Source organism: Melanostigma gelatinosum, assembly GCF_949748355.1.
Source record: "Melanostigma gelatinosum genome assembly, chromosome: 7".
NCBI classification, from domain to species: Eukaryota; Metazoa; Chordata; class Actinopteri; order Perciformes; family Zoarcidae; genus Melanostigma; species Melanostigma gelatinosum.
The window spans coordinates 7468635-7490255 of NC_136640.1; the positions used below are offsets into that span (position 1 = coordinate 7468635).

General features: G+C 43.6%; 1 protein-coding gene across 2 annotated transcripts in view; it reads left to right on the plus strand.

Annotated features, from left to right (window-relative positions):
* The window catches only part of kcnab1a (potassium voltage-gated channel subfamily A regulatory beta subunit 1a), a gene marked incomplete at its 5' end in the record, with an annotated part of 72004 nt that overhangs the window by 2182 nt on the left and 48201 nt on the right, over positions 1 to 21621 (plus strand). Inside the window, one exon of one of the 2 annotated variants that reach the window (XM_079272206.1) lies at positions 3934 to 4196. The exons of the other annotated variant lie outside the window; for it this stretch is intronic. Coding sequence (XP_079128332.1) covers positions 3934 to 4196 — 263 coding nt within the window. Of the gene's footprint in view, positions 1 to 3933; positions 4197 to 21621 lie in introns of those variants that run through there. 2 annotated transcript variants of the gene reach the window in all.

The following is a 21621-nucleotide window of genomic DNA, read 5'->3' on the forward strand; positions in this document are numbered from 1 at the left end:
CTGTAAAGAAGACCCAACTTGATAAAAACCGGGTAATACTTTAAAATATAGCAATCGCTGCATGGCACACTATGACAGATGGAGATTTTAAAGTCAGCATTGTTTCAATCACTTCATGCTACTTTACACCTCTCAAGCACCTTCAAAGAAGGAATGTACTTATTAGCCTGTTAACTGAGGATACGACTCACCAAATGGTCGCCCTTGTCAAATCAAAAGCCACGTCGGATTGTCTTTTGGGATGTGGCTTCTCGTGTTGTTTTTAAGAGTTGGCTTGGCGACATGTTAGCGGTTGCTGCACATTTCACATGGTGCTTATTTACAGGCTCATACAGATCTGATGACAGCCTCTCGTGGCTCTACTGACAGATTGACAGGTGCGGAGTGTGATGAGCTCATTGGACGATCCAATAAAAAGGGACACCGCTGTGTAAATGACTATAAAAGATTAGCACGACCTTCACACACTTTCACACACACACACACACAGGCTGTACTCACACACACACACGGACAAAACACATTTTACAATTGATCCCCTCTGGAGAATGGATACTGATCATTTGTGTCTGATCACTAGGACGCCATGATTATAACGGGGAGTTGGTCTTCTGCTTGAAGGAACGGTTGTCTGTGACCTAGAAAAGACATGAGATGAATGAGGCTTTTATAACTCAGCTAAAAATAGCCTTTTCCCCCCTTCAAATATGTTTCCTCTTACAAATTAATTGAATGCTAATGTGCTTTTAATAGAGACAAGAGTATTCCTTTTCTTAGTTGTCTTTATGCATGTGTAGACAATTTAACACATGTATTCTACCTTATAGATCAAGGTAACTGTATTTACTGTAAATGTATCTTTAGATGGTGTTTGGTATCGTTTGTATGGTTTGTGCACACACACACTCTAATGTTTGTGCTTTCCTGAGATCACACGGTTTACAGTATTGTACACGTTTTTGTTTTACTCTACAGAAATCCTCTTATGTTTGGCTAAGAAATCGTATCGAATAAAATGATACTTTGATGAGCATGCAGCAACTATCTAAAAAACAACAACTTCATCTTGCAATCAATTCTGAAAGTTGCAGACGAGCCAGAATTCTTGCCTTTTTGTGTTCACACCAACACATATTGACTTTCATGTGTGTTATTCTCTTCTTCTGAATCACCACTTCATGGCAACCTTTAACGCATGTTCCCCCTACAACACAAAGCACAGAAGGCAACTTGTTTGGTTAAAACGACAATGGGCAGCCAACCGTGTGACTGTCCTTCTCTAACCAGGTGGTGGATGTATATTTCCTCCCATCCTTGGCACCGGAGACAAAAGGTGTGGTAACGCAATACTTGTGGCGCACAAAAACACATGTTCCTGTAGAGCTTGATGGATGAAGTGCGGGGCTGCTGCCAAGATCAGTGGTTTGATTCACACAACAGAGACATTTGCACAGAGCATTGTAATAGTATCCTCACTCATTCTACTGGAGCCACACTAAATACAGTTGAATCGTGTTTTATCTCGTTGGTTCATCTTTTAAAACCTTTCAGATGATTAAAAGAACAATGCGATGAAAAGAGGAGCCTTGGGACAGCTGCAATGTTAAGCATGCAACGCTGCACATGTTGACTTGTCCATATATTTTATACAGTCGATGTAATATAATGTTATCTTCCTTGCTTTGCTCTCACCCTTCAGCTTAAAGCCGGTCTCGGTTTTCAGTGATTGTAACAATGGGATTTATTGGAGAATGTAGGCACACTGGTGTTAAACAGGAGCAGCACAGTCCCTGAGGCTTGGAGGCTCATCACTGGCATAGTTATTGCTGCTATAGAGTCAGATGGCATAGAGAGAGCTTTCTCATTCAACTAAACCACACCGCGATGTTGTTCAATGCACTGCAGATTGCTTGCGAGAGGTTACAACGTGAACGCAAACTTCAGTCACTTCATGTTTTTTTTTTTTATTCATCCACAGAAAAAGGTGCACAGCGTTGTGCTGCAGTATGCTGCTCTACTTGTTGTGTTTCTATCATGCTGTGCGCCGATGGATAATTATCAAACTTATGCGATTCTTGTAAAGGGATTCACTCACTGGAATGAGTGCATGTGGGGGGGGGGGAAAGATGGCTAATTATCAAACTTATGCGATTCTTGTGAAGGGATTCACTCACTGGAATGAGTGCATGTGGGGGTGGTGGGGGGAAAGATGGCTAATTAGTCTCAGGGAGCATGAAGCTGACAGAAAAAGTTCAGCAGGAAACGGATAAGAGAAGAGGAAGTGAGATAAGTATAAAAAGGAAAGTGTAAAAGGCAGACATGAGTTAAAAGCAGTGTGTTACTCATAATGCAGGATTCCCATACTCGCTGCCATAAACCCCCAACTGGACCCCAACTGACCTCTCTCTCCCTCCCTCCACCCTCACCCTCTTGTTTTGGTATTATTGTCAGTGACTCAACTGCCCACAAGCTGAGCGGCTCGAAGGAGATTGTGACTGTTCTCAACACCAGAGGCCAAAATTAAAGAGGAAAAATAACAGACAAAAAAAAACAAAGCGAGAGAGCAACGCGACACTACTGTAAAATGAAAAGGGAATTTTTCATTTTAGGAAGCCGCGTTAATTCTTTGTTATGGTGGTGATAATAGAGTTTACTGTATATGCATTAAATATGTATGTGCATACCAGTATGCAGGCTCCATGTGTATGGATGTGTATGCTTCTAGCGACTATAAATACTCAGTAAACACACTGTTGCATAAGCTCAGCTGACATTTCTGCTGCCAGGCAGGATCAGTTTTTACACCCATCCTACTGGACAATGGACACAGCTGCCCCTCTGCCTCAGCTTCCCTCCCTAATTCTGTGTTTTCGGTTGTGTGTGTGTGTGTTTGTGCATGAACCCGGCTGCCTTTGCGCTGATATAATCAATTCCTGCCACAGGTTCAGTATGGGAGTCTGGTAGTGGTCAGTCCCTCTTGACTAGAAACTAGGATTGTACACAAAAACAACACAACTAACATCCATGCAGTGACCCTCACCAGAGCCTGCTGGTCTATTTGTTGAATACCTGTATGTATGTGTGTGTGTGTGTGTGTATATATGTATATATGTATATGTACATATATCTATATATATATATATGTATATGTGTATTTGTGCCGGATAAAAAAGAGATGAGTGGAAGAAAAACGAAAGCAGGAAAGAGAGACGAAAGGAAATCAGGAGTTTGTGAAAGAGCTTGTGACAGAGGGAATACTCTGAGACAAAGGAGGGATGATGGGGAAAGTGAGAGAGGATAAGAGGGAGTTGGAGAGAAAAATGCTAAAAGAAGGGAGGGAGAGAGGGAGAGGGAGGGCGGGAAAAAATGTCCCAGATTCCCATGCCATTTAATAGGGAGCAAAACCAAACTGAGCTTATAATGTAGACTGGCTGAGCAAGGGGCAAAGTGACAGCATGTGTGTTGTGGGATAGAGTGGGCAGAGGAGAGAGAGAGTGGGATATCTGTGTCTCTATATCTGTGTGTGTGTGTGTGTGTGTGCACAGAGAACATATGTGGCACAGCAAATTGAGGAGCACATGAAAAGAAAAAGCCTGTTTTCCTGTGTGGACGTGCAGCCTGCAGACAGATTGGACTCGAGTTTAACTCTGGACTCTTAAATACCTTTTTTCTCTTTTCAAATTATGTTATTCCAAGTTGGATTTTCCTACATTTCTTCTTCTCCTTTTCTTTGAGCTTCATCAAGAAGAACACTTCACTTTCCTTTGAGCTTTAATCACACACTCACACGAGTCCTCTGCTCCATGTAGCGCTGCGTGGGCGAAGCGGCCTACCTGGATTACTCTGAGCGTACATGTTTGTGGGACAGAATCACAGAAGACCGGAGAGACTGAAAGAAAAGGACAAAGTGAAGAAGAAGAAGAAGGCAGGAAGATGTACCTGTACAAAGCAACGTGCCCAGACATCCCCAACCCGAAGCAGAGGGGGTCCAGGAGTCAGGCCCAAGGCCCGGGTCAGGGGAGGCTCGCCAGGCAGACGTCCGTGGGGACGGGGCCGCGACCCTACGCTCCTCTGATGTTGTGGGCGCCAAACAAATCCAAAAGTGTGGCGCAGCTCAAACAGCTGGAGGAGTTTCTCAACTTCCACTCGTTGTCGCTGCACGACACGGTCAAGAGCCAGACGGGCATGATCTACAGGTGAGGGACTTGTTGCTGCGCATAGTTGGTTGGTTGTGGGGCTTGTAGTCATTTGGCAACTGTTTGATTGAAAATGCTTTGTATGATGTCATGTCTGTTTACGGGTTGAGGGATACGAGATTAAAAAAAGAAGTTTGCACACCAGTAGCTGGAATAATGAGTCTAAATGGAGATCTGACATTCGGGAAAAGCCGGAAAAAAGTTTATCTGGTAAAACCTGCACGTTCATAACCATACTGTATCTTTGTTTCCAACAGTTATAAGGTCACCCGTGTTATATCATGCAATGCCCACTGCATCACGGGGACTAACGATCTGAATGTGAAACGCAACAGCTGGCTGATCGCTCTCTGAGGGCACATTTATGTCGGTGTGTTGTTGCATGAGTAAGTGAGAGAATGCTGCAACTCTCATCTGATTCATCACTCTATGGCCCGAGACAAATTCATTCTTAAAATAAACAACGAGAGAGGCAAATGGGATTTACCTTTTTTCACTTTACCACAATGCCAATCAGAAAATGTCCAAATTAGGCTTCACAGTGTTGATAAGAAACAAGGTGTCCACCAGTGCTTTATATTTGGAGAGACCGCTGGCTTAACATTTCCATGAACGGTATTTTTGAACATGTCATTCCCCAAGTGCTCTCATTACTGATTCTGTGGCTATATACTGCAAACATATTCGACCATATTACAATCCGTGTAATAATAACATGACCAAAACTGATGCAGTGTGATGGCAGTCTGTGTCTCTGTTGGGTCAGTGGGAGCTCATATGGCCTTGTGCTGTCAGAATTTCACCTTGGGACGTTGGCATATGCGTGTTCATGGGCCTGTTGGTGTGTGTGCGTGTTGGAATGTTTGGTCACTGCCATGGTATCCTGATAAAACAGCTGGCTGGGGACTTCCCTTTCCAGGTTAGTGTGTAATAGCGGTCAAGACCTGCGCTGGGCACTCCTTCCCCACACACACACACACACACACACACACACACACACACACACACACACACACACAGGAGAGAAAATCTATTTTAGTTCAGGGAAGTATTATTTATCGAGCCTAGGACTCCTGAAATAGCTAAAAAGACACTCTACACTACAACCATGACTTTGTCCAAACAGACAATTACAAAATATGATGATTGTGATTGGTTTACTGAAATACAAACAAGCCAGAGAATTTTAAAGGGCGCAGCCAACAAAAATGCCCGAACGTTTTCTTCCTGTTTAAATTCAATTTAGTGCTTTGCAAAGACAGACGTGCAAGAGCGCATGCACTTCACACTCGCATGCACGGTTTCTATTTTTGCAAACCCGTGATTCATTCAAGCATGGTACAAAGAGCACAGATGGGAAGAGGAAGAAGAGACAAACTACAAGTAGAGATGAGCCTGAGCTTCACAGCGTGCCCTCTCGTGCCCTCCACTTTATTATTCACGAGAGTGTGTGTGTGTGTGTGTGTTTTCGGTTGTGAAGGAGCTTCCGAGTGTGTATTAGTGTGTTTGTTCTCATGTGTGCAATGCTCGCTTCATCGTCAACGTGCGATTTGACCATGTAGGCCGTGGTGACAACTTACTGTGTTCAATTCAGCATTCAACTTTCCCCCGGGGCTACCATGGTGCATGTTAACGCAAATGATCTAATCGGGGCCAGACACTGTTGCTATGCGACAATGTAAATGAAACGTGTTAGAAAGACAGACATCAGACACTTTTCTCCAGATAGAGTTCATTATAAAAAGCTTTACGCTTTAGAAACTGACTTTGACAGCCAGCCAGTGCACATGGCGGTCCTGAACGCCTCACCACTGCATATTCCCCCCCGCCTCTCTCGTTCTCCTTCTTGGCTTTATTTGCGTTCGTCTCGTCTTTTTGCACTGCATCAAAGAGGGTTCCGCTTGTTGTTTAAGGCCTCCACCATCTGCCATTTTTTGTCATCACTTCAATGTGAGTAATTCTCCCTGGAGATGATGAAGTTTTTATTGCTCTTTATACATTTGTCAAATGCTGCGTTATGCCATTGTGATGCAGCAATACTTGCTGGTTTACAGTTTCTGTGATATTATGATGCCATGTTTTCATTGGGGTAGCTAAAAGAATATAACAAAAAGTTTTCTGTAAATAAATAAAAAAGCGGAGTACATTCCCTTTTAACCGAAATGGAAAATGTACTCTGCTGATTTTTGGTCACACTGACCAAAATTAAAACGGTAATAATTTCAATCAGCATAGCGATGGAACAGATTAATCAAAAGCCCATGATATTATTGGATCCGGAGCAGGGGATGCTGGGTAAAGCAGTGACAGTGAGGGGGGCGTTTAGACCTCAGGGGGCGGAAGGTCACATTATGAAGCATATGCCATGTGTTCATGAGTATACCAGTGTGTGTGTGTGTGTGTGTGTGTACAGACAGTCTGGCTGTTTGTCAGTCTATCTGATTAAATGAGCTCTGTCCGCTTATCGACTGTGTGACAGAGTTACAATGTCCCCACAGCTGTTTCTCTCCTCCTCTGTCACTCACTTTGTTTCTTTGTGCCTCTGTTCTTTACGCTTTTCCTATTTTTCAGTGCGTCTATAGTTTCACAGTTTTTAACTGTTATTCTGATACGTTATGAGTGAGGCAAATCTGCAGAATAATCAGGAGACTACTTTTTCATCTCTACTTTCTATACCTGATACATATTCTCAACTGTTTCACAAGAAGACCACATTTATCATACACTGCAGTGACAAATATCCTTTTTGCAGCAGTGGACTTCATACATTTTTCATTGATGGGAAGGAAAATGCAAATCTGTTGAAACTGATCTACTCCTTTTTAAAAAATCTATGGCCTATAAAGAATATCCCGCCAAATGTGACACACTGTTTAAAGCATGGATTATTATTTGCGCAAGATCTTATTATGAAGTTCTGCATTAACACTGTAATTCAAATGAACTTTATGTAAAATGGATGTAAAGATACTAAACCACATATAGTTCAGGAGTTGCCGTTGTTTGCTGAATCGACTCGCCATCTAATTTTCTGATTGATTCTGTGCGAGTGAAGCTTTGCTCTGTGGAACAGTTTCTGAGCTGAAATTGAACAGTGTTTGAACCCCAAGTTAGAGGAAGCTGCAGTAAATGTTTATTGACCGCAGCCAGTCACCAGCTTGTCCTCTCTGGACTGGAGCCTTGTGTCCACTAAAAGTGTTCAGAAGCTGCACAGGCACACAGCTATTTATCATGGTGCCTAACAGACAGCAACACGAGCGAAGAGAGAGATGCACAGCTGAAATACAAATAACAGAGGACTAGTTCAAGAAGGAGAGATTCTTAAACACTAAAGGAAGCGTGTGGTGTTCAAGTACAGGAAGATGGGGACTGATTTTGCTCACTTTATATTGTCGGGATAATTTGCGTCCGTCTGCCGGTGTTCTTAATCGGAGCCTAATGGAGCTGTAACCGATCGACACTTGAGAAGCAGTGAGTGAAATTGTGCACTCAACCAGTGATTCGTAGACCACACACACACACACACACGCGCAATCAGAGACAGACAAATACGCATGCAGATAAATGCGTCAATTGCTCATCCTTTATTTATCTTGGAAAACAAGTGAATATTTAACATGGGAGCTGGTATCCTCACTAAATACTTAATTGGTCAGGCAGTGACAGAAGTGTGTGTGTGTGTGTATGTGGAGGCATGCGTCCAATTGTATCTATAGCACTATCTATTGTCTATTTTATTGGTAAGAAATTCATGACACTGCTTTGACTCTTTCAATTGGCAAATCGAGTGCGTTTGTTGTATGGGATTTAAAGTCTAAAATAGATGGTCATGAAAAAACAAAAGTGTAAAATTCAAAGACTAGATTCTGATACTGATTCCAATAATATTTGAGATCTATACGGTCAGTTGAGAGCAGAGGAGAGGGATGGACTTCTCAGACAGAAATGCTTTAATTAAATGTATTACTGTTTTCTTAATCTTACTGGTCGATCATTTTGAGCACCTCTCACACTCACACTCTCACACACATATATATTAGTTTAAATGTCACGTCTCATTGACTATTTAATTCCCTAAAGGACCGCCCTCATCTATATATGTCGAACCCCAAATTTGGGATGCCAGTTGCGTTCCCCATTAGTCCGTGCTGTTTCCGTATACTGGTCTTAAGAAATCTGAAGCTGCCTGCTAAATGTGACAGATGGGCACCGCGCCAGCACCCACACAGACACACATCCCCACGTCATTAGTCGACGAATGAGTGAGATTATGAATCAATGCTCCAGCTTGGACAATTATCGGGACTATTGCATTCATCTGTTTAACTCTCAGGAGTCTACACACACACACACACTCTTCTGGTATTTCACGTGTGTCAGCACGGGACAGCCGAGTGGATCAATAGGGCATCAGTTTGTCCTATCGACGTGCTCGTTCAGCAGAGCGACAGGTGGTCACTGTGGATCACCATGCTCAGCTGACACTCTGAAACTCTCTCAGCTTTCGAAAAATAAAACGATTTCTGCCTGTTGTTGCTGAGAAATGCACACAATGAGATGGAGATTTGAAGCAGCCTGTTGATTGGTATTTTCCCTCTAGTCTTTGCCGTCTTAACGTTTCCTTTTACTGGACACTACAGGCTGTGAAAGTAAGAGCAAAACATATTCCATTAAGACGTAAATGAGCCGTCTCTCCGTCTTTGTTCCTCGCTCATCCCCTCTCTTGGTATTTGTCCATTATTAATGAGAGCTGATACGTGGTTATTTAAGAGGCAGGGCTGTCCTTGGGTCCCAGTCGAGCTTCATCTTACTCTCCCAACACCGCTTCATGCAAATGAGAAGGATCCGTGCGAGCTTTAACTTTAACGCACTCATCCTTTTACTTTAAAGCTATTAGCTGATGTGCAAGGGGACATTGTGGCCTCTGGCAAATCGGACCTCAGCCAAAATATCCCAACTCACAATGACAGGCATGCAACCCGGTGAGAAATCTCCACAGAGACTCACTTAATAGGTGTGTTCTGTGAGGGGATGTGTGCAACTGGACTACTTTCAGCTCACCCACAGTAGATCTTTCAAGAGAAGAGCAGCAGTTATAATAGCTCATTTGTAACGATGATGCACATGAGGGGGTAATAGCGTGGGTGTGTGAAGAACCCCAAGAGAGCTAAGTAAGTAGAGACCCTTTTAACAGCGCTGTGGTGCATGTGGGTGCAGCAGTGCGTTAGTTACAGAGAGGAGATACAAAAGAAGAGCCTTGGGAGATGCAAAGAGAGATCAGAAGAGATGTCCTGTAATTAGTTGTACAGTGCTGGTTGATGGTTTCATCACTAGGGGGAGCCGTGGACCTGCTGTCACAGTGACGATGCACATAAAAGTGTGGGAATACTGGTGAGAAATAACACTTTGAATAGCAGTCACCTCCACTTCCTTTGTGTCCTTTCGACAAGTAGAAAACTACAAACTACATTTGTGTGGATATTTTATTCAATTGGCGCAGTTCCATATTTGTACGCCACGGTTTTTCTCATTGATTACGCCTCAAACAAACTAAAAGCCTGTGTCCACAGCTTGATGGCAGTGAATCAAAGCAGCGGAAAGTCAATTACTCGTGAGAGCCCAGAGATCCGGTGTGTTTGCCAAGAGGAGAGAAAATGTCTGACCAAAGTTAAATACTGTTGTGCTTTTAAGAGCAGCTGCAGTGCTCAGGCAGCGGTGGATTCAGTAGTTGTGAGATCCTTGAAAGCGTGACTCCAGAGGGGACAAGATAGTATCCAAACCAGGTCGCTCAGCAACAATTACCCCTCATTTGCCTTCCTGTATTTCCTTCTAGTTTCCCCTCTCTTCCTCTAAAACCAATTTTCTCTAAGCCTTTTGTCTTCCTGCTGTTTTACCTCATCTTGCCCATTTCTTTCCTTCTTTCCTTTCCCTCTCAGTCAATCTTTCTTCCCTCGGTGCTGTCATTAGCGGTATCCCTCCATCTAGGTTTTTTTGCACAGTCATGCTCAGAGTGGCCACTCGGTTTTAGTGTCACCATATATCTCTGCTTTACAGCACTACGCTGATACACTGACGCAGGCAAAGTTCATGCTTCCTCGGATCAGCACTTTTCTCGTCTTTTCTGTGTGTGTTGGTGTCTTCACAGATTGGTATAGAAAAGAGTGGCGCTTGAGTCTTCGCCAGTTTGTGTGTGTGTGTGAGAGACTGTGGATGTGTGTGTGTGTGTGTGTGTGTGTGTGTGAGACTGTACAAATTCTGCATAAATCCAAATCCTTAAATGAGCAGTTGAGTGTTTTAGTGGCTTCAGTGCAGCAAGGCAGCAAAGATGCAGTGACCAGTGACTGCAGTCTCCTGTTTAAATGTGTCATTTCACGACTATTTACACAACTATGTTAAAAGATTAAGTTTGTGTTGACTTAGCTTCGAATATTGCATAAATAAGAGTTCTGATCAAAACCAGACCTGTTAAATAGACGACTATAATGCTGCTTAAGTACAATTTTGAGGTACTTTACTTGAGTATTTTTTGCATTTTATGCTACTTTATACTTCTACTCCACTACTTGACAGCTATAGTTATAGGTTGTTACAGATTCAGATGAATACATAATATAACTATTTAACAACAATCAACTTATAAATGAAGATGTGTTATCACAGGTTAAGCTACCGAGTAGTAAAAATAAATAAACGCATAAATCAGAACACGCGCACATTTTTCTGTCCATGTCTTGCTTGGATCAACCCTTTTTGTATTTTCCAAACGCTTTTGCAAAGTTGTGGAACTTTTGGATAAACACGATTGATGTGAAAACGCGGAGAAGATTGTCCTCATGTTTTGTGTTGAACATCAGAAAACACAAGTCTTCCTTTTACAAGTTTGGACTTCAATCCTAGTGTGACTTCCCAATAACGCCGTCTCACCTTGGTGAGGAACACAGCCGCATGAAGCACTTATCAGAAGAGCCAAGTGGTTTGGCAGGATGGAAGAGCCCTCCCTCCTGTGACCACTTCACCTCCCCATTATCTCCAAGTGGTTTCATTTCAACACTTTTATGGTTTGTCATTTTGCCAATGATCATCCTCTACAAAGTGGGAGAAGAGATTCATTCCTCTAAGAGGGTTATAATCTCAACAAAGTTGTGCTTCCGGTAGATTACTTTACAAAGTGTAGTTAAAACAATGTTGACTTGTAACTTGACTATATATAATGCATAAATATCATGTAAATGAATGTAAATATAGTGCACTTACAGTTGTAGTTTTTCATAAATGATTAACACTTCAAGATGAATAGGATGAATCCATAAATGAACGAAAGCCAAGTCCACCCACAGCCGAGCTCACAACTTTTTGTAAAGTGAGATGTGTTGGAGAAAGTTTTGTGAATGCAAAATAAAAGTCAGAAACTAAGTTACTTTATTTTTAACCGACCCGGCCGGTAATAGTCAAGTAATTAAGAGCATGAAACTAAAGCAGAGGGATGCGCATTAGATGAGACACAGGTGTTTGATATTTAATCCAATTAACAAAATGAGGCGAAGTCCATGCACGCGATCTACTCTCTCACTCTGTGCTCGTCTCTTGAGCTCTTCGTCTCTCTTTCTCTCGCAGGATCGAAATTGTTGACGTAAGCGCACATGTACATGATTGCACACGCAAATGAATACTCGCAAGCACAAAGTTACACGGACGCAAACAGACCCGCCATCTGTTAATTCTCTCAAGAAGTTTCTATTCAGAAGGACGTTTGGGGTCCTTCTGCAAGAAAATGTGAAGGTTTCTGACTTGAAATGATTGAATTTCATATACTTTTGTGTTGAAGAAGCACACTGCACTGTAACCACAGTTGTGTGCCTCTATCAGTGTGCTGAGGATGGAGGCCATGAAGCCTTTAGAGCCCATTTGAAGGTTGTGTTTGTACTCTTAAAGCCAAGGCTACAGTACATAACCATTGCTGTGACCTTTGCTTTGTGTGTGTGTGTGTGTGTGTGTGTGTGTGTGTGTGCAAAAATGCAACTCTCATAGCCCAACTCAAATGTCAAGAACACGTAATGACTTAATTTGCAGCAAACGTGTTTTTGTCTCATTACATCGATTTGTTGCACAACATAATTCCGATGTCGGACTAATGTCTTGATTACCGCATTGTCTGAAACATGCCCAAACACGCAGGCACCTCGTGCACATTCAGTACAGCACATTCACAAACTCTTTCCTCCTGCGACACAAACAAAGCTGCTGCAGAAATGTGTGTGTGTGTATGTGTGACCAAAAGAAACGGGTCTATTCGAGAATGGGCATGAAGGTCATGAACACAATTTTAAAAAATAAAATTGAGGGCAAGTTTGTCTTGAGTTTTCTCGCTGTCGGCTCTGCATGAGCGCTGCTGCCTTTTGCTGCTGCATTTTGTCAAAGTTTGACTTGTTTTTCAGGTGATGAGAAAGTGTTTTATCGCTTTAAAAATCAATCCTGCAATGTGATTCCACTTAAAACAAAGGGAAATTTGTGGTACCCGCTGTTAAGGCACTTGATAGGCAAAAATATCAAAACAAAATCAAAATGTTCTGCCTTATAACACAATACTGACGTGTTCCCTGAATTGTTCACTTGTTAAAAACAATGATTGTGGTTTAGTCAAACATTTCAGCAGTGTACTTCTCTACAAAACATCTCCTTTGGAGGTGTTATGTGGTCGTGCTGAAGCAGGTCAAAGTGTCTTTAGCATGGTGTCTCATTACACCCCTTACTGTACACTCTTCTCCAAGGTAACCAGTATGTGTCCTTCGTTCCTCCAGATGCTGCCTGGTTGCCATCTGGTATTTTTTTTTTTTTTTTTGCCTGGTGTTATTTTATTGCTGCTTTTTCCCCACACACACAACGCCTCCATACTGTTTCCATAGCAATGCTATTACCGAGATGACGGTTTTCTCTCGTTGTTACCACTCTTCACTATCAAGTGTCCATATCTGGAGACTCTCCAGCAGCCAGCAACGCTGCTCTCTGCAACAAATAGCTAATTGTGGTGCAGGTAGTGTAGGAGTGCGTGCTTATTACACGGTGCAAGAACAACCCCGTTATGTCATGCATTTAGGCACAATGCACAAAAGTTACGGCTTACTACCTTCTCCAAACTCTTCTTCGATTTACTTCATAGAGCATACAGAGAGACAGATGGAAGATTTTCACACACACACACACACACACGTATGTAAAGATTCAACTCAGCACAAACGGCGTGCAGCTGAATCTCTCCTGGAGAAGTGTGAGAGCACAGTGCCTTGCTCCCAGGCACTTTATAATGAGGTTGTTGTTTGTGCTTGCAAAACACTTCAGTCCAGACATATGATGCTAACAGCTCTATGCACAGATATTACCATGGTGACCAACCTGCGGGATTTAAAAATACATCTTTTTTTCACAATACATGTTCTAAAGAACTGTGCTGCAGCTTCCGCTGATATCATCACTGTTTCTGTGAGTTTGAGCTTTTTGTTCACAGTGGTAAAGCGGGTCGTGCCAAATCACAATCAGTCAGTCTAAGTCTGCTTGAAGTTTGTTTTGAATGATTATATAGTGACACGTAATGATGTTTAAATACACACATTAAGACTTCCAGGCGTCGAAGTTACAACATAGACCTAGTGCTGTTTTTGTACTGTGTTGCAACGTGTTGAGTTATCTTCTGACTACATATCTACTGTGAGACTGCCTCGGTAGGTGGTCGTGATGGATGGAAGTTCATGACACTTTGACCCTTCACCAGCTGTCTCAAGTCTTAATAACTAGCGGTTAACAATGACAGCCTGTAAAATGGATACACCCGAGATCATGACCCAGTGGTGACCTGTGTGTGTGTGTGTGTGTGTGTGTGTGTGTGTGTGTGTGTGTGTGTGTGTGTGTGTGTGTGTGTGTGTGTGTGTACAGAGAAATACAGAGAGTAAGGAGACACGCGTGTTTGTGGTATTTTCTCAAAGTGTAATTCACTGTTAAATTTCTAATAGAATCAAATACAATCTATATCACACATAGATCCCACTCCTTGTCATTACTTTACAGAATTTCTGACGGAATAAGCAGAGATTTATCTTTGTTTCTGTCTAAAGTATGATTACATGTCTATTACTAGAGTAAGGCAAACAAATCATCAGAAAATCTCTGTTGTTTCTGCATATTAACAAAAACAAAACAATTAAGCCGAATAAAAGCTCAGAAGTCGGTCATTAAAATCACATTACAATCCATCTTCAGCTCACATGTGCTTCTCCTGAACACAAGCTCCCAGCTCTGCCACAGCGAGCAGATGGAGGAGGGGATTGTCATTTGAGGCCCGTCACATGGGTTCTTCATGGCCCTTGATTGATGGGAGGATGACCTCGGGGGCCACGACTCATCAGTGTAATATGCTTATGGTCGTCGTGTCCTTGACCCGTGTAGCAATGTACGAAATGTTACTACGCCCTGCCAATATTTAATAACTGCACAGGAAATTAAATCAGGCTCCGTTCCCAGTGACACACACGCGCTCTCCCCAAGATTATTTCAATCCTCAATAACTGTAATATCGCTATACGCTCATATTTGTACTGTCAATTTACCATAATCACATTTTAATATACAGTCTTCACAAAGATACTTTGAATTAACTCTGCATGATCATTTCCATATAATAATATTTGCACAATATATGAGGACGCATACAATACAACGTGCCTTTGCTTGAAACATGTAGTAGAATAATATATCAAATATATTGTATTATAAACATAATAAACACAACATCTAACATGTAAGCTGTCTGCTGTCTACTTGACTCAGCCCTGAGCTTTGCTGGAGATGATGGGGTGTGTCTGCTTCATGGTGGGGGGGGGGGGGGGGTTAATGGATATGGTTGACGCAGAGAGCCTGCCGATAAGGGCATCGGATCTAAGAATGCTTCTGCGTGTTCTAGAGGGAACGGACATCATTTTAGTAATTTAATTTGGAGGATTTGTTGCCCGATCCACTTGATTCATGTGAAACTCAACAATCACCTCCTCACTGTGGGCTTTTAAAAAACATATTCTCTGCAAAAGTTATCGAAAAACAGTTTCTCCAACCTAGTTCTAACACCTGGAGAAGCTTTTTAAAATACCTGACTCACCAAGGGGAGACTCTGAGAGTTGGAAGATTAAAATAAGTTGTTGAACTGATGAAAAAAAGAGGGTCAGGTTCTTCAACTTTGTTCCCCTGAGCTGCGCACTTTTCTGTGTTTTGCTTACCATACAGATTTGTTAGCCCCCCACAGCTGACACAAATGGTTCAATCCACGGCAGAGCTTACAGTCACACGGAGGGCTGACGTTCCCGATGCTGCCATGTCGACTTACATCGTGGCACTTCGGGCAGCGCCACAGACAAGTGCAGCATAACACAGCATGTACTGTATTGAGTGTGTATATGAGCTACAGTTAAAAGAGAACACTGTTTTGGTGATAGGCAACTGAGACCAATACATTTCCTAAACAAAGTGATGTTGCTAAACCGAGTTCTATTTCATCCTCACTGACCGCCAGAGGCAGTGCTTCACACTGGATATCTTCCGTCTCGCGCATGCAGAGGGCGAATATTTATATCAACAAAGTCACGTGTTTATTCAAAGTTTTGGACAAGTTTGGATTTGGCCATTTCTTTATCAGTTGGGTGAAAATCCTTTACCATAAACCCAGAGCCAAAATGACCACAAATGGACAGACTTCGACAGCATTTCCCTTGAGTAGATCGAGTCGACAGGGTTGCCCTCTGTCTCCAGGAGGAGACCATATCCAAGAGGACAGACAATCCTATTTTGAAACATTTTATTAAAATATGGTATGAAGTTCACAAAACTCTTGGACTAAATATGAGACTGTCACCAAAAACACCTCTAAGACAAAATTAACTTGTGCCCATGACTCTAAGTAACAAGATTCTGGAGACTTGGCATGACAGAGGAATCCAGCATCTGGAAGACTGCTTTGATAAAGGACTCCTCATGCCTTTTGAAGAACTGAAGAGAAAATATGATTTGCCCAGTAGAACTTTCTTTTGTTACCTCCAGTTAAGATCCTTTTTGAGAACCAACCTGGGCCCTGGAATGACTCTACCTGTGTTAACTAATGTGGAAAAATTGCTTCACCAGGGAAATGTGTACGAATTTATTTCTAAAATGTACTCTATGTTGCTGAATGAGGGCCCAAAACCAGGATTACACAGATCCAGGATGAGATGGGAATCAGACTTGAATATAACAATTGATGAAGAACTCTTGTCAGATTTGTGCCAGAACAGTTTGTCCGCAACAGTTAATGCCCGGTACAGACTTGTTCATTATAACTTTCTTCATCAGCTGTACCTCACCCCACAGAAGCTACATAAATCCAAACCTGAATTGTCAGAAATGTGTTTCAGATGTGGTATAGAGGTCGGCTCCTTCCTACACTGTACCTGGCTTTGCACAAAGGTGAGGTCCTTTTGGTATGACTTTTGTAGTATAATAACTAAGATCACAGGGGTTACCTTTCCATTAGATCCTGAGCTATGTTTACTGGGAAACTTCACAACTCTCGAGACAACTCCCTCTCCCACCTCATGCTTTCCCTCGCAGATTCTCTGCAGCGGGCTACTTCGACGCTTCCGCTCAGTGATGCTTCATTGCAGGCGTTTGCGCTCATGTCGAGGGAACTTGGACGTATGATGTCCACCCTGGTTCAGACTCGCCGCCAGGTTTGGCTGGCACAGTCACCCCTATCTGAGACATGTAGGAGGACCCTCTGTACTGTCCCAGTGGAACCTGGTGAGCTGTTCGAGTCAGCTGCTATACGGGCGCTTCAGCGAACTGTTAGAGCTAGCCAGACCAGGCAGCAGTTCTCTGGTCTTTGCAGGGACATGCCTGCACCCCCAGACCTAGGGGTCCCACTTTGGCCCCACAAGGCCGTTTTCTCAGCCTCCAGCTTACCCTAGTAGCCGCCACAGGCCTCGGCGTCCTGCTGAGAGGCCGGACCTCTACCTATACAACCCTACCTACGTCCCCGTCCCCCCCCGGCAGGGGGGCCAGGAGATGTCTCCGGGCCGGCTGTCAGGGTTCTTTCTCCCAGCAGCAGATTTCCAAGGGAGAGTGGTTCACGTCTATCGACGCCTATTCCCATGTTCCCATGGTGCATCACCACAGGCAGTTTCTACATTTCGCCTTTTAAGGCCGCCACTTTCAGTCCTGGGTGCTTTCATTCGGACTCTCCCATCTCCCCATGGGTGTTCACAAGGTGTGTTACTGCTGTCCTTTCCCCCTGCAATCACAGGGCGTGAACATACTGCCGTACTTAGATGACTGGCTGACCTAGGCGCCATCCCGGCTTCAGGCGCCACAGGACACTGCTCGCCTTCTCTCACGTGGCCCGGTGGGCCTCAAGGTGAACATGGAGAGGAGCTACCTGAGCCCTTCTCAGAGCATAACCTTCAATAGTGTGGCCCTATGAGGGCCTGTCTGTCGCCCCAGCATGTGGACAACAACCCCCACAACCTCTCCCCCTTCCGAGGGGGCAGACGGTTGCCCTACATCCTTTTCTCCGACTATTGGGTGAACTGACAGCTGGCTCAACTGTCGTTCCCTTGGGTTTGCAGATGGCTGAACAGCCTTCACTTGGATGCCAAGTGGCACAGATACAGGGCAATAATATTATCAAGACAGTGCCTATTCACTATCCCCATGGAGGGAGTGCATATCTGGCAAACAGTGCCCCAGGGGCTTGGTTCCATTCCACCAGGAGATGGTCACAACAGATGCCTGCCTCTCAAGGCGTGGGCAATGTACCCACCAGGAGAACGGAACCAGGTTGTGGTTTTCCTGTTCCGTCACAAGCCTCCACCGTGAGAGTGGCGGCTGCATCCAGACGTGTCGACCCACTGCCCCCACTGGGTCTCCCTGACGGGGAGGACCAGCCCTCTGGGTCAAGATGCCCTGGCTCACACGTGGCCAGAGGATCTTCTTTATGCCTTTCCACCATTCCCTCTGATTTAGCTATAAGCTTGTCAGAGTTCTTCCCCGACAGGAGGGATCTCCTGTCGCAACTAGAAGGTCGGATTTGGCATTCCAATCCCTGCCGCCTTCAACTATGGGTCACGGGAGGGCCCGACCGGATGCTGAGTGGCTGCATAGAACCAGTCTGACTGACTATTCTGAATGCCAGTGCGCGGTCTACCTGCCTGCAGTACAAAGAACAGGTGGAAGCTGTTCTAACTGGTGTGCGGCTTAGAACAAGGTCCCAGTACAGCGCCCCGTGCCTGCTGTACTGAGTTTCTATAGTTCCTCCTAGATAAGGGCCGGTCTCTCCTGCATGGGACCTACCCTTGGTACTGGACACCTTATGCTTATCTACTTTTGAACCCCTGGCACAGGCGGAGCCGAGATGGCTATCGGCAAAACAGTTTTCTCCTTGCCATCAATTCAGCTCAATGTGGGGGCGAGCTGCATGCCATGTCAGTGGAAGAATCATGTCTGAGGTGGAACTCGGATGGCTTGGGTGTCACTTTCTGGCCTAATGCAGTGTTTCTCCCAAGGGTGTGGATACGTTCACATATAAACCGGCCTATCCAGCTGGCAAAGTGTGCTTCCTCGTGAATCTTTTGGTATAAGTCATCCAGTGTGAAGCACTGCCTCTGGCGGTCAGTAAGGATGAAATAGAACGAAAGTTACGAATGTAACTATGGTTCTATGAATCCTGGATGACCGCCAGAGTTCTTGGTCACTCGGAATCCCGTGAACTCGCGAGAAGATTCCATAGGACTGAGCTCAGGATGACACCGGAACTTATAGACTACGGGGGTCATCCGAGGTCACACGTGACATTGTTGATATAAATATTCGACCTGCGCATGCGTGAGACGGAAGATATCCAGTGTGAAGCACTGCCTCTGGCGGTCATCCAGGATTCATAGAACCGTAGTTACATTCGTAACTTTCGTTTTCTCTTCAATGAGAGAAATTTAAAGAAACAGCACCCCAAAACTCTGCTTCCCTGCTATTTGAGTTGTATTTTCACTGTGACACATAAACTAGCACAAGCAGCACTATAGACCGTTTCCACAGAATTGCATTGCTAGTCAAAAGCTTGGGTCCATGTTTACTTCCTGTTGGATAATGTCATTCACATACGCTGCAACAGGAAATAAACTGGGACGCATTTGGAGTGTTGATGTTTACTGTAAAGGGATCTATAATTTGTTGATATTTTTAGCTGGTATTGAAATGCACTATTATTATAAGCAATATGAAAATGAGGCTGTGCGATGTATTTACGTTTCTGCGTGTGTGGTGTTATGCGCATGTTTGGGTGCCGACAACACACAAACTGTTATATGTATGTACATGCGTGTATGCGTGTACAGTATGTGTATGTTTTTTGCACTCTGAATTAGTGTTGGGCTGTTGTAAACATTTTAAAACCGGTTTGATGTGAAGCGAAACATCAGATTTAATTACTGAATTTGACCACTAGTTGCACCTGACTCAGCAGCCGCTCCTGCTTTCTTTTGTTGGCTTCAAATCCAAAATGTCGCGATATTTTTGCATTTCTGGTTGTTTTTGAAACTATCTCTGCCATGTATCGTTGCCCCAGCTGTATGACACGTTGCCATATTGCTTATTACTACTAACGCAACACAAGTTGGATTTGGCACTGTGGCAGCATTAGCACATGTTGCTTATGTAGGCTACTTTTTTTTTGCCAGAATGTGTCATAATGGCAAATGCCGGTTCAGCTGGTTTGCATGAAATCAAACTGGTTTAAGCTCGTACACCCGATCAGACCAGCAAAACTGCAAATGGATCCAACTCTACTCTGTATCCTTTAGAACGTGGCTGTCTGCGTTGTGAACATCATGTGTGTCATAGAAATGATGTTCACATCAGTGTTAGGTCAGGTAGGGTTGATCACTGTACAGAAACACACGCACACGCACGCACACACACAGGTGCAAAAGTAGGACACTGCCTTACACTCAGAGTTATAGGTATGTCATCACTGCATGTGGGGCAGCTGGTAAAATAAAAACAAAATTAAGAAAATGGTGCAAAGAGCTTCAAATATGTGCAACCAGACAAATAGATCATATAAATGGTGTGTGTGTGTGTGTGTGTGTGTGTGTGGGTGGGGGGATGTCAATGTAAGTCACTGTGATGGTCAGTAAGTCGATTCTAAACACTTCACACAGACCTGTGCTCATGCTGACTCTCATCAGGCTGACTGCTGCATCAGTTTGACTTTAGCTCGGCTGGAAGAGCAGAGGCATAAATACCTGGCTGTGTAGCTGTGGTCTGTCATGAGTTATGTGTTGCCTCTCTACCTCTCAGTAGCCAGAATGAAATGGTCATATAGGCACAATTAAGATAAATGAAAAAGACATTTGGGGGTTTATGTGTTGTATTTCCAACAAATGTTAAATTGCACTTCACTTCAGGCAATACAACTGCTGCAGTCAGAAAAGTTCACTTGCAGTAGCGCCTCAGGAAAACAGCACATACTGTACATGATGAGTGACACTTCACATTGTTTGAGAAGATGCAGTAGCTGCTGCAGAATACAAGCAAGCTAGAGGACCTATAGTACCGGTAACCAACAGTCAACAGAGGTGCTGTCACAGACGTTAAGAGTCTTCTCAATAAATAGTTTATCAGTAGCACTCTGAGCTCGCCTTTTCTTCTCTTCTGTGAGCTGCAGATTGGTTTTCAAACTTCTAATAAAACATGAATTATTATATTGATTGCTGCTGGAATTGAGCCTTCTTTATTGGGCAACAGCGCAATAAATGTGTGGCGCTTCAGATGAAATAATAAAACTTGCTACAGTATGCGTCCATACGTGCGTTCACGCTTGTGAGTGCAATTGTCCTGTTATGTTGGAAATATTGATTTCATACTGCATCTGTCAGTGACTGTGTTTGAGTCATAACTAAATTGTGCGCACGTGTGCCATTTTGTTCAAACAAAGCAAAGACGAACAAAAGATTTTTAAAAAAGCCGATGTTCTCAAACCTCCAACATTTAAACGAATGTTTTGACTCAAACTGTGAGAAAACAAGTTTGTGCTGGTGGCTCTGTTAGACTGAGTTACTTGCTAATATGTTCACCATGATAATGCTAACATGCTGATAATGATATGCCCCAGCAGCTGTTTTGACAGTGATGGATGGAGGCCGATGAGTTACACACACACACACTCCAGGACAGAAACACACTCTGCAACCACTGTGCTTTTTCACTCAGCACTTTTGTGCTCCTCATTAGAGGAAAGAGGGTTTAAACCAGCTCCAATTCCATATGGTCGGGGAGTCTGCTGGTCCCCTGTGGAGTGGGATGCAATCGATCGGGAATGAGCTGCTGAAGAACGGCTTTCCTGTTTGGTATGAAATTG